Genomic DNA, 13698 nt, shown 5'->3' on the forward strand with positions numbered 1-13698 from the left:
ATAGTGCCTCAGAGCCCCAGCTGGGCACAGTGCGTCCATGCATGGCCTCTCAGACCAGGAGACTTAGAAGGAATATCACAGTGTTGGAACAAACTAAACAAACATGACAACTAGTGTTTTGTTGTTGCTGTAGGGCAATAAATGCCTCATATAATCCAGCTTCTAAACCTGGTCCTCTTAACAGGATGCTCAGAAATTACACTTGAGTGAACAGATAAGCCCTTGAATGATTAGGAGGCAGTTGGTCTAGTGGCTAAGGCCCTGGACTGGGCTCAATGGACAAGGATTCTGTTCCCAGCTCTGCCACTGATTTGGTGTGTGACCTTGGGCAAGTCACTGCCTCTCTCTGTGCCTCTGTTTCCCTTCCCGTCCGTTGCCTTATCTATTTAGATTGTAAGTTCTTTGGGGCCAGGACTGTATCTTACTGTGTGTTTGTACAGCACCGAGCACAGTGGGCCCTGACTTCAGTTGATACTGCTGTTATACAAATAATAAACAATGATAAATATCTATTTCATCCTCCTAACTGTCTCAAGAGCTCAATGGCAAAAGTCTTCCAGTGCAGAGAGACCACTAAAGGGCTTTCACATTACTAACAGGAGGCTGAAGTTGTGCAGAGGGCTTTAGCACAAGCACTGGAGTGAATTTCACTTGGTTTGTTGGATTTGTTTGTCCTACTAAGGGACTGTTTGAAAACGAGGCCAGCAGAGGTAGAGTAAGAGCTTGAAAACAAAGGTAGGATGATGTGATATAATTGTTTCAGTTCTGTGTGAAAAATATACGCCAAATTCATATAAATTAGAGATAGGAAAGATTTATTCCATCATCTTGCCCATTCCTATCTGCCAATGTAGGATTATAGCCTATTGAGTATTTTATATTTCAGCGTCAATTCTAAAGTTCTACATAGAATCATAGGACTGGAAGGGACCTTGAGAGGTCGTCAAGTCCAGGTCCCTGCACTCATGGCAGGACTAAGTATTATCTAGACCATCTTTTAGGCAATAAAACTTGAGATCAGGGTCTAGGCTATAGATTCTTCAGAAGAGTAACAAGCAATTTGGGGATGTTGGGGTTTTCTTTAAATATGTAAATGGAATTTTAATCCATTTTCATTTTTAACAATTAGTTTCTGTGTTAATGTGGTTGTAACTGGTATCTTTCATAGCCAAATCATCTTACCGCTCTTCACAATTAACTACACTGGGCTTGATTTTCATCTCACTTACACAGATGTAAACCAGGAATAACTCCAGTGAAGTCAAAGGAGTTACACCAAAGTGAGTGAGTGGAGAATCAATCCCATCATTTCCATATTTTTATAATACTGCATTGTGCTAGTATCTACAGGTGGGTGACTTATCTATGAATATGGAAATGCAGCATTAATTGCTACCTCCCCAAATTATATTCTGTATCCATCCCTGGGAGTCTCACTCTCTGTCTGAATTCTCACTGTGGTAAACAAATTGGCTGGCATGATGTGGGTCCTTTCTGAGTGCATCCTATTCTCATTTTCATCACCTTGGTTTTGGTCTCTATACTGCAGTGTGCTGCCCATTGTATTTTGTTCACTGTCTAAGTCAAGGCTCAAGTAACACAACTCAGAAATTGCTTTGAGAAGCCTCTTGGATAATTTTTCGGGCTCAGTATAAGATTGACTCAACCTTAATTTTAGGTACAAGTTAGTGGCAGCCACTTAAACTATGAAAGAAACATGGTAGAGCAGGCAAATCCAGCTGGAAGAACAGTGACTACGCATTTCCCTACGTCTAGATGACGAAGCTCTTTGAAAAAATAATGGGTGGAATTCACCCCTGTGCGAAGGACCACGCAAGGCTCTGCATCAGTCCCCAAACAGGTCACTAGCGAGCTGTCTGAGCATCCTAGAGAGAAGCTGATTAGCAATTACATTGTTACCCCCATAAAGTTGCCTTTAATAAGAGTGGGGAAGCGTCTCCGTAGAAATAAGGCAGCAGCAAGCAACGATGTATTCACAGCGGACTGAAAGCAAAAAACATCGTAACCAAAAATTAAAATCTCTTCCCAGCCTGCTGTGAAATTCATCCCCATGCAGTGGGGCCAGCAGAAGTCCTTTGCAGCACTTCCATCACACTTAAATCCTGAGGGTGAAATCCTCGCCGGGGCCGCAGAAAAGGTGGGGGCCATGGCCCCATCACTTTTAAAAGCAGCCATAAGGGCAAGTGATGGCGGGGAGGGGACAGAGAGAAGCGAGCAGGGGGGTAGGGGGGCAGAGTCTTGGGGGAAAGAGGTGGCGCACGAGTGGGGCCTCGGGGGAAGGTGCAGCACAAAGGTGGGGGCCCAGGGAGAAGGGGCAGCACAAGGAGTAGGGCCATGGTTCAGGCGCTGGTGGCCCCCTGACTTTTAGGGAGCTTCCACCATTCCTTACCCTGGCCCCATTGAAGGCAACTGCAAAACTCAACTTGACCTCAGAAGGTGCAGTGTTTCACTGTGAGAGTTCAAGCAGTGCTGGTGCAGAGGCTTTGCCACAGCATTCTCTTCTCTCTGGGCTTTCAGTGGCCATTCTAATAACCCCTTCCCAAATGCCTGCAGCACAAGAGGATGGGCAACAAGAAGGAAGCATTGCCCCTGCATCCTGTCATGCCTCTTTATACAGCCTTGCTTCGGATGAACATAAAGTCAAACATGAAGTCCCAATCCTGCAGTCCTTACTCAGGCTAAACTCCCATCGACCTCAGGATCAGCCCTGATACCAGCCTCAAACCCTCTTTTCAAATTCTAAAACCAGAGCAAAACGGGATATATATTACAAGGATGTAAGTTGCTATTTAAAGACCTTCCCATTCTGGGAAATTAAACTGAGGAACAACCAACTGTTACAAATATATGTGTAGAATCTAATTAAAGGGGCTTAGGGAATTAATAACCTTTGAACACCTGAAAATATCCAGTTCGGTGGTCTGAAATGAAAATGTTTGCATTAAACTGCCAGACTTTTAGGGTGATATTTGCTCAGCAGGTATACAGTTAAAATTACTCACGACAGTATAGCAAACGTGACCAGAGTGATAGTCAAACAGAAGATGGACAGGGAGCAGCCGATGTAAGTGATGGATGACAGCACCATCTGGTGTTGAGGAGTCAGCTGTGCAAAAAGGGAAAACAAAAATGTAATCTATTAATTGATTTAGTATGCTAGAGAACCATATATTCTGGTGAAGATCTGCCCACTCTATGTGGTAATTCAGGTAATGTGGCTTTGTTCTTCCTTAGACTGTAGCTCCACCCCTGTGCACACATCCCTATATCAGCAAGTTCTAGCAAGAGAAATGTACTGAACTATCAGAACCTAAAGTCAAACACCATGGGCTCTCAGATTTCTGTGTCATTTTGGTTCCTCTCTTGTATTTCCTACGACTGTATTTCCTCAGAAGAGGTTCGGTTCAATCTACATTGCTGTGATAGTGTCAACCCTGAGATTAGATAACGGCAATAGAAAGCAGTTTATCCAGGCTATACAAACAAAGGCAAGGGTTGTTTAGCTTTTTTAAAACTTTTATGACACTTTGCAAATGCACTCACACTGCAATAACTTACATCGTATAAATGCTGTCAGTGCTCTGCAATAGTGAGACCTGACAAACCAAGGCAGCCAGTAAATCATGGCTGCTTACAGGTGGTTTCCAAACAATACTGTAATCTTTTTTATGTGTCGTATTTGTAGTGCCCATTAAAGAAGCCAGATTGACACTGGTGATATGAAGTCCTCCACAGAATCACAGAACAAGCAAAAGCATGGGCAGCAGAAATGTGAACCTCTCACATCACCCTCAACTCTGACCTGGAGAGACCTTCTGTAGGGGCAAAGAAGGAATTCAATTTCCATAAGCACTGAATCCTTGGCCTCTCCGTGTTAATCAGGGTGATCATTAAGGTGATGCATTCTGCGACATGGATATTCTCTAGTTCCTCAGGGCAGGGACTCTGGCTATGTCTACACTACGGACCTTACAGCGGCAAATCTGTATTGCTTCAGCTGCGCTATGCCGACAGGAGAGAACTCTCCCGCCGGGATAATTAAACCACCCCCAACGAGCGGCAGTAGCTATGTCAGCGGGAGAGAATCTCCCACTGACAGCGCTGTCCACACCAGTGCTTTAGTCGGTGAAACTTATGTAGGTCAGGGGTGTGTTTTTTCACACCCCCTGTGACCAACAAAAGTTTTGCCAACACAAGTGCTAGGGTAGAACAAAGTCTCTGTTTCTGCTGTTGATCATAAATTATTCAGGAACAGTGTTTTCATTTTCCATGTAAAGTCCTCAGTTTGGAGGAAAAGTGACAAGAAAAGCCACATCTAGTTAAGGGAGCCAGGCACTATTAACATATAGTAAAGGATAGTTGGGCAGGGGACCATTTTCCCATCCTGCAAGAATTAAAAATAAAAAATTCCCCATCCTAAATCAGTTTAAAAGTCATAAACTCCACATCTAGATCCGGTCAAACAAAATGTTTTGTTTAGATAATTCAAAACATTTCATTTCAATTACGGCCTTTTCACTTTTTAAAAAACTAACAAATAAATTAATTTATATTTCTAAACAAAAGGTTGTTTCAAACCAAAAAAAGTGAACTTGTCACTTGAAAAATGTAGAAATAGGGATGTTTTAATAAAATAAGGATGTTTTAATAATCTTGAAACTTTTTTGGCATAATTTTTTTGATGTGGGAAATTTGTGGAAACCGATCCTTCACCAGGAAGGGTTTCAGTTTCAACAAATTAGCATTTTCCAACAAAAAGCATTTTGACAAAAAATTTCTCACTAGCTTTAATAATCAGCTTTCCATTAAAAGTCCTGGGGGGGGGGGGAGATAAAATCCCGTATTCTTATGCAGAAGCAACCGTTCACTCTAAATAGCGTCAATAATGATGTATTTTGTAGATATACATTTTTTGTACTGTAATTATCCAACAACTGTACCAATTCATGGGCAGTAATTTTTACAGTGGCATGGATTCCACACTTGAGGAAAGGCTGTGAAACATTAAATGATACAGCAGCACAGGAGTGAGACAGACAACCGTTGCTATGATACTACAGTCCCTAGGAAATGTGATATGGCCTTTTCGTATTTTCTCTTTCAGCCAGAGACAAGACACATTTCTTGCCACTGACTTGGTTAGCTCCAAATATGGAGCCAAAATGTTGGACCACAGAGAGGGGTGCACATTAACCCTACAAAAACATCCCAACTGTGCCCCCCTGTGTGCCACCCCCCTCAGATTACTCCTGCAATACGAATAATTTGTGGGGGAGGTGGGCAAAGTTTAGGAGATGTTTCTGGATCAGGGATGTACATGCACAAAACATACAGACCATATCCCCTGATTGCTAGGACATTCATGTCTTTTGTTATGGGGCACCTGCCGGTCCATAGGCTTTGTGGGAGCTAGGATTTTACAGTGTAAGTTTCAACTGGATAAACAGGACCACTGGGCTCAACATTTCCTAGTGGTTAAGAGCTCTGCCTTGGGCTCTCCATACCTCCAGCCAGACACCAACTGCCAGAAAATGCCCAACCCAGAGGTCACAGTTGCTCACCAGTGATTAAAATTTACACTACCATGGGATACCATTTGCATTAAGGAATGCAGATAAGGGCTGTAACTGAAAGGTAACCTCTTATTATCATGTCTGGGGAGTCAATATGTGAGAGCCAGAGGATCCACCTAGTGGAAGTAAGTAAACATAGGTTTTTATTTTATTTTTTTATAAAGGCAAAGCCTTCAGTTTTTTCACTCTTGTTAAGTTAAAGATAAACAAGAATTACCTAACAAGCCTTTTCCATCTCTAATTTATGAGTCTCAGAAATTATCCACAGTAATGAATTAAGATGACGTATACACTCCAAATCACCCAACACCTCTCACTCCTATTAAAGGCAAGGAGAGCTCCATGCATCTAGGATTTCCAGGCTTGAACCTATATTCCTCAGAACAAGGAATGAAAAGAAAAACTACTGTCCACAACAACAGTTGATGTGAGGAATACATTAAAACCTAAAATGGTTCATTTAGGGCCCAGTTCTGTGAGGTGGCAAGTACCCTCAGCTCACTGAAGCCATGGAGATTTGAAAGCACTCAGCCTCTTAGGCCCTTAATAAATCCCCAGCTCTGTCTTGTAATGACCTGCCTCTGGCAAAGCTCTGGTACTCAATCTTCCATTAATATACTCCTTCAGCCACATGGATATGCTGGAAAAGATGTGTGGGCTGCTATCATTCAAACAAAAAACTAAACCATCAGATCAGAGACAGACAAGGAGAAGTTTACATGCCAACTAGTAACAATAGTGATCAATGGGCATGGGTATTACACAGAAAAGCTCTTTACCACGTGAATTCCAGGGAGTGGGATGCAATGCTATAGGAAGGCATGGGATGATCTCTGGGGCTCAGGGCCTTATTCCAGAAGACTGGAATAGCCATAGAAAATGGTGCGGGAGAGTGGATACACCATATTTCAAGCACCAGCTCTTTACTGCCTTCTCACACATACCTGCTGTTATCTCAGTGACACGTTCCAACCAGACATAGATCTCATTATGAAATATAACATACATATTTTTTTAAAAGGGGACCTGGAGCCACAAATGACCATGCACCATGAGTTACAAAGAAACAGTTTCCTGAGGGTGAGGGGAAAGAGAGTATCATTCCTAATACACTGATTTCATTTAAATTTGTCCCCTCGTCATGTTTTTGTGGATTTTTCAGATTTTTAATATCGCTTATTGTAAAACATGAAATTCAAGCAGGTAATCTTGCCAAAAAGGACAGATACCTAGTGATACAATTTTGTAGTCCAAGACAAAAATGACCATCTGTTCCATTAATGATGCAGCTAGATTATATTGTGCCATAAGGCTTTCTTTTTCATTCCAAAGAAGCTAACTAAAGGAAAGAAGATTAAAGAGCATCAAGGGCAACCCTGAGCAATCTGTGAAGAATTCTGATGAGACCAAGGCTCAGGATTGTTCCATTTCACCAAAGAATTTTTCCTTGCTTGTGACTGATTTTGCTTCATGACTTCTCTGACTGTATGGGTCATTTTCATACCGTGTAACGCTCTGTAGAAAGTTGAATTGCTAAGAGACAAGTTGATATAGCCTTGAGTGTTAGTAATCATAAATACATAAAATACAGATGTTTCCTAGTGGCACTCTTTACAGACTCTCAAAACACCAAAACAAAAACTCACTGTCCAGATGATCTTCCATCTTTTTTCCCCCATGTTGACAACTTTCTCCCTGAAAATGCCCATAACTCTATACCAAAAACACTCAACAGTTTCATAGTTGTATCCATCTAGAGTATTATTTTCTGCTGATATTTTTTCCCAGTTATTTACTCATAAGAAAGAAAAGTCAGTGCATGGCTGTAAAAAATTTATCTCTAAGTTTCAGGGGACTAGATGACTCCAGAGACTTGTAAGGACAAAACTAACCTGGAAATCCTAAGGCACAACATTTATTCTCTTATCTTTATCATGATGATGATAATGAAAAAACGAATACAATTTTACTCACTAATCAAAAATATTACCCAATGCAAGTTATAATTGTTGTTAATATTAAGATATATTTAGAAAACATAACTTATGGGAAAAGGTTGAAAGAATTGGCATGTTTAGTCACAGAAGAGAAGCTTAAGGGGGATGGGACAAAATATATAAAGTCTGTTATAAAGAAGAGGAGGAACAATTGTTCTTCAGGTCCACTGAGGGTCGGAAGAGAAGTATTCAGCTTAGCTTGCAGCAAGGGAGATTTAGTTTGGCTATTAGGGGGAAAAAAACTTTCTAGCTATAAGGATAGTTAAACCTGGTACTGGTTACCTAGAATTCCTACCTAGGAATTCCTATCATTAGAGTTTTTAAAGAACAGGATAGACAAGCATCTGTCAGGGATGGTCTAGGTATATTTAACCCTGCCTTAGCATAAGGGGAATGGACTAAATGACCTCTTGAGGTGCCTTCCAGCCCTACATTTCTATAATTCTATGATGGGACAGAATATCTCTTTCACCTCTGTGTCACTGGTTCAAATCCAGCTAAGGGTGGCTAAAAAATTATTACAAAATTAATTTGTTGATATAAATCTAGTTCCCAACAGACAAGTGCCAGATCACAGAAACTGCCAGTACATATGGCACTAACTGGCAATCATGTTCGGGATCCCTTCAGACTGTCCAAAGACGGAATGGGCCGTGGAATTATGAAGTATCCTCTCTGGCTCCTCCATGGGAGAGCTCGGGCACATTACACTGTGCTTACCCAGGCTGTATCTGTTCTGTGCTTAAACAGAAGATTCAGTCTCCAGGGCCATCAAACTAGCATTCACTGATTCCTGTTGAGACCTCTGATCTAGGGAGTGTGGGGCAGAATGTATTCAGAGGGGAAGGGGAGCTTTAGGGGAGAAAAAATATCTTACTGCACACAGCAAATTTTACCCAGAGCAATGAATTAACTAGCAAAGCTGATTCCTCCAGACATAGCAGGTCCTCAGATGGCGCTGTGCATTTTGACAGATTTCTGTTAAGTTTGCATAGCATTATACAAAGTCGTTGCCATCTATACGTCAATCCGTTTGCTATGACGCAGTGTGTACATTTAGTTGTAAGCATCAACCACAGTGTAGATTTGCTCTTATTACAATGGATCATTGGCTCTGTCTGAATCAATACCTTACTGTTTTTAATATTTAGTGAGAGTTGCATGATTTGTTTTTTTTTTTAATCAGCACATGTGCTTGGGTGGCGGGCAGGGGTGTAAACACCTACAGACACAAAGAAGGGGGGCAAAATCAGATAAGTTTGAGAACCACTGCCGTAGATTCTCTCTCAGGGCAGTGGGCATTGTCCAGGACTCTCTGTTCTATGCCCCTTTCTGGATCCCTTGTTTTGGGCCTTAATCTGTACTCCTGTCCCTTCTTTCTCAATCTTTGTCCCCCACAATTAGTTGATCCCCATGTTTTCTTTGGACTTTTCCCCAGATATTTATTGGTTTTGTACACGGGGACCAAACAGGCCAGAATTTTTCACAAGCACTAAATTAAAACATTCTTTTTTTAAAAAAATCTCATAATATAAAATATTTGTCTTTAGAGTCAAAGTGCCAGAGAGCTGAGTTTCCAAACCTTATAGACTTGCGTCATGTTTTGTCAGCTTTGATCCTGAAGACATCTGTAATGCTATAGACTTCAGCTGACAGTTTTACAAGTATAGCCACCAAAAGCAATGGCATTTGCTGATTTGTTAAACTATTTTGTCCTTTTTCTTTCCAATTATCAATGTGTCTTTTTTTAAAACAAGTTCCTGACTTAAAAAAAAAGGCCAAAAAAAATAGTGATTTTAAAGATCTCAAGAAAAGATCCCTGAGCACAATGCAATCTGTAGAGAATGTTACCCAAAACTAGGGTTTGCATTTTATAATGTTACTTACTGGTATGAAATACACCCTGTGTTTTTCCTTGTGCGGTGAGACAAATTATTTAAGAAGAGGAAGATTTGTGTTGGATTCGGGGTTGGGTTTATTTTGCTTTTATATGGTACATACATAAAAATATGAGGCTGTTTTTTCCCTTGACTGTCTGGTAGAAATGAGGGGCATGGTAATTATAGTCTTGCTCTGAATGCAGACACAGTAGCAGGTTATATTTCACTGCCCCCTCTGATCAGCTTTTATAAAAACCTTCGTTCTCAAAAGAATCATTAATATCATGAAGTCACATACAATTACATATTTTGCGACCCTGTTTGTACAACTGAACTGTGATCTACCAAGAGACAATCTGGCTACTGCATCCTAGATGTAAATCAACTCTAAATAGGTGCCAACAAAAATAAATGTCATGTGAAACCATTTTTTTCTGCCTGTTGGGTTAAAAACTAGGAACCAACTGCCCCTATTGCAGATGCACCTCTCAAATGCAATCTTAATCAAATTAAGAAAGGGATGAATAATTAACTTTGGTGGCAAGAGTATTTCAGAGACATTGCAATGCCGGCCCTGGCTGATGAGGCAAATGTTTCAGATTGCCTCCAGAAAGGTTGCTAAAATTGACTTTCAATCCAGAGGGGGCTTTATTTATACAGTAACAAAATACCAGCAATACTAATACAAATTGCTGATTTCCTTCAGCTTGCCAGAGCACTTTGCTTAGGAACCTTGGACTACAATTTTCAAATTAACATTCTGAGCTTACTTTATAAGGCTCCCTTTGGAAATAGACCTGCTGAGACCATAAGTATGTCTTTGACATGCACAAAATGAAATTTGTGGGGAGAATTTGTTGGGAGGAGTAAGCACGTAACTCACAGGCATTGTACAGTTTCTACTTAAAGAAGAAAAAGTCCACCACACAGAGTCAACAGAGACTCTCTTTTAATGAAGCCACAATTTATCAGATACCAAACGAATAAAGTAAAGGAGCATCTGAGAGTCACACTATGCAGTAGGACACTCAACAGCAGCTGTTTCCAGCAGCTCTGCTTTTGAATTCATGTTCTCCATTAGCTCGCTGTCTCCTAGCGATCAACATAAAGTGCTATAGAGGGGACTTGTCATGTTTTAAAGAAGCATTCTCTTCACAGCAGCCCAGCTGCACAGCTGCTTATTAAAAAAGTTTTCACTGTGACAAGTCGAATCTTAAAGTCTCCAAAGGTTTCTGCCGAGTTATTAATTAGCATTTTTAAGAGACCTTGTAGTCTTTTAAAAGAGTTCTGGGAAAGATGTCATCAAACAGTAGGTAATCTGCTCATTAAACTTTTCACATAGAGAGGTTTTAGTTTAAATGAAGCTGTAAGGAAGAGCTGTAGGGAGGATGGAGCCAAGTTGCAAAGAAATACTACCACCAGATTATTATAGTGTTTGGAGAGCAGTGAGGCAGATATTTATAAGCCCATCCTTGTAAGTCTGGTTATATAGCACACATTGTTTTGCTTCTTTCTTGATTTTTCTCTTTATTTCTTTCAGGCCTAGGGCTTACAATGTTCTCAGCCAGTCTGGTCTTATTAGTAAATCTAGCATAATATTTACCCTCTGTTAAACTGAAGGAGCTACTTTTGCCCACAGACCTGGAAGCTATATATCTGATTGCTTCTTCCCTTTCTGCTTCTAGCAGAATAAGCTTGATACCTCGTCTCCTTCTTCACAATTAAGGGCCAGATCAAGGAAGTCCAGGGGAGAGGCCCACAAGGGGAAGAAAACTCAGTGAGGGACCATTCGGTTGGGAAAGAAGGGCTGTGTCTTTCACAAAACTCTTAGGCTGAGTTTTCAAAGGAGGATAAAGCCCAGAATCCGGCCCCCAGTCTCTAACTCCCAATCTCCTAATTTAACCATAAGAGCACACTACCTCCCTTGCGGGAAGATAGAAGACAGAAGTCTGAATATTAGTGAGACCAGGACAGCTGAGACCATGCATCAAGACTGTAAAATGTTTGAGGCAAGGACTGTCTTTTTGTTTTGTGTTTGCACAGAGCCTCACACAATAGGGTCCTGGTCCATGACTGAGGCTCCTAAGTACCACCACATTACAAATTGATAATCCATAAATAATAAATAATAACAAGCAATTAGAAACCATACATGCTAGAATTTAGGGCCATCAGGAGTTGACAGTGGCCCACCCTGCATGAAAGAAAGAAAGAACGAAAGAAAGAAAGAAAGAAAGAAAGGATTCTAGCCTTCTTCAAGCTCTGCCAGCCCTATAAAGACCCACAGAAAACAGAACTGTGGTGTTTGTCTGTGAACACTCACTGTTTAAGTCTTCTGTGGGAGGAGGAAGCAATAAAAATGTAGCAATATCAACATGGAAAGCAGCAACATTATGTTTCCCAGCTTGTGTCATGGGGTAAAAGTGAGCTCAATTCCGCTGCAAGAGCAACAGGTTCCTATACCACAAGCGGATGTGGTCACTGCTGGGTACATCTCTAGAGGAGCCGGCATCTGTGCCAATTAATAATGTAGTTTGACAGAAGAAATACAAAACCATGGCTCCTTGGGCTTCTAGGACAAGTGACCCACTAGCTGAGCTAAACCAACAGCTGTGCTAGCTCAAAGTAGCAGAGACTGTTTCTATCTTCACTGTAATTCCACAGTATCTGCTCTAAGACAGAAGCAAATCATTTCAGGACACGAGTGTCTCTGCAGTGGTACACTCCTGCTTTGTAATTTGTGCTTACGCCCGTGAGCGCACACCCAGCCGCACAGAGAGAGCCACACATACGGATGCTCTCACGCTGCCCTTTGCACCAAGCAGTGCATTGTAGTTTGAAGGGCAGATTCTGTCCTATGGCCTCTGCGAGAGACAGCACAAAAGACACAGTTTTGGGGGTCAGGATAATGGTACCTTTAGGTCATCTTTGAGGCCTCTGGATTCTCAACTGCTCCAGAGACCAAATCGTCACCTGACATAATTTATAGAAGCCTCAAATCTGCTCTAACTTATGGCAGCCTGCCTATAGCTGCTTATGGATTGCACTGCAGCCCAGAATTCCTATGGCGCTTGGTACTATGGCCCTGACCCAAGCATGCCCCATACACCAGGGCTTATGGACGAGAGCAGGGGAAAGCAGCACACAGTCACTTAGGCTGTCCCTATGCTGCTCCTGCACCAGAGAAATTTTCCCCTGATCCCTGACTGTTTATTCATTGTCTCTATATACCATTATACATATAAGGGCCAGAGGTAGGGCAGAATCACCCACTGAGTGTCTTATGATGAGATGCAGTACACAGTAGTTTGGAATCAAACTGCAATATTACAAAACTTTTTTGGGAAGAAGACCCAGAAGACGACAACTTAGACTGCAAGAAGAACAATTGTATAAATGACACAGTGCATTGATTTGGACCATCCACCCTTGTTGTTGAGGACGCCCGTGTTATTTTGCTCAGTATGCAGATAAAAAAGGCATTTTTAGTCAGTATTCCTAATTCAGAAGAGTTTACTTAAACTACACTATAGTTCTTTTAGGTTTTTCTGCCCTTCCAAAAATTAAAAACAAAAACCAGTGAGCTTTCTCCTCTGCCACTGGAAATTCAGTACTCGCCAAGCAATCACTCTGTCATCTGAGTACCAACAAATACGTTCGAAGGAGAAATAAGCTCAGTTCACCAATGTATTATTCTAGTTTTGTCTCTATATAACTCCATGGAAACCATGACTGCAAGCAGAGAATACAGGAGAACGGATCATGAGGTTAGGCTGACCAGATAGCAAGTGTCAAAAATCGGGACAGGAGGTGGCGGGTAATTGGTGCCTAGGTGAGAAAAAGACCCCAAAATTAGGACTGTCCCTATAAAATCGGGACATCTGGTCACCCTACATGAGGTATTTATGGTGTATAGGCAAGTGGCCCCCATTGAAATGAATGGAGTTACGCTAGAGCAGAACTGCAATCGTGTGGTAGAGGAATGATGCCTGTGATTTAAAAAAAATAATTAAAAATCCACATTGAACTTGTAGGTGGATAAAAGTTGGGATCTAAAACATGATACACAGAAATCCCAACTAAAATGAAAAAATGCAGACGACACCTCTAAGAGTCAATGCCATTTTCAGAAAAGGGCTTGTTTTCATCCAAGGGTCACTTTAATGGCAAATCTCCAATGATAACATTTAAAGAGGGGGGGAAATCTGTTTATAGAGGAATCCTGGA

General features: G+C 41.3%; 1 protein-coding gene across 1 annotated transcript in view; it reads right to left on the reverse strand.

Moving 5' to 3' along the window:
* Window positions 1-13698, reverse strand: part of ADGRD1 (adhesion G protein-coupled receptor D1) — a 250026-nt gene that overhangs the window by 82785 nt on the left and 153543 nt on the right. The window contains exon 17 of the mRNA XM_074972786.1: window positions 3024-3127. Within this exon, the coding sequence (XP_074828887.1) occupies window positions 3024-3127 (104 nt within the window). The remainder of the gene's footprint in view (window positions 1-3023; window positions 3128-13698) is intronic.

This window comes from Natator depressus, chromosome 15 (assembly GCF_965152275.1).
Source record: "Natator depressus isolate rNatDep1 chromosome 15, rNatDep2.hap1, whole genome shotgun sequence".
NCBI lineage: Eukaryota > Metazoa > Chordata > Testudines > Cheloniidae > Natator > Natator depressus.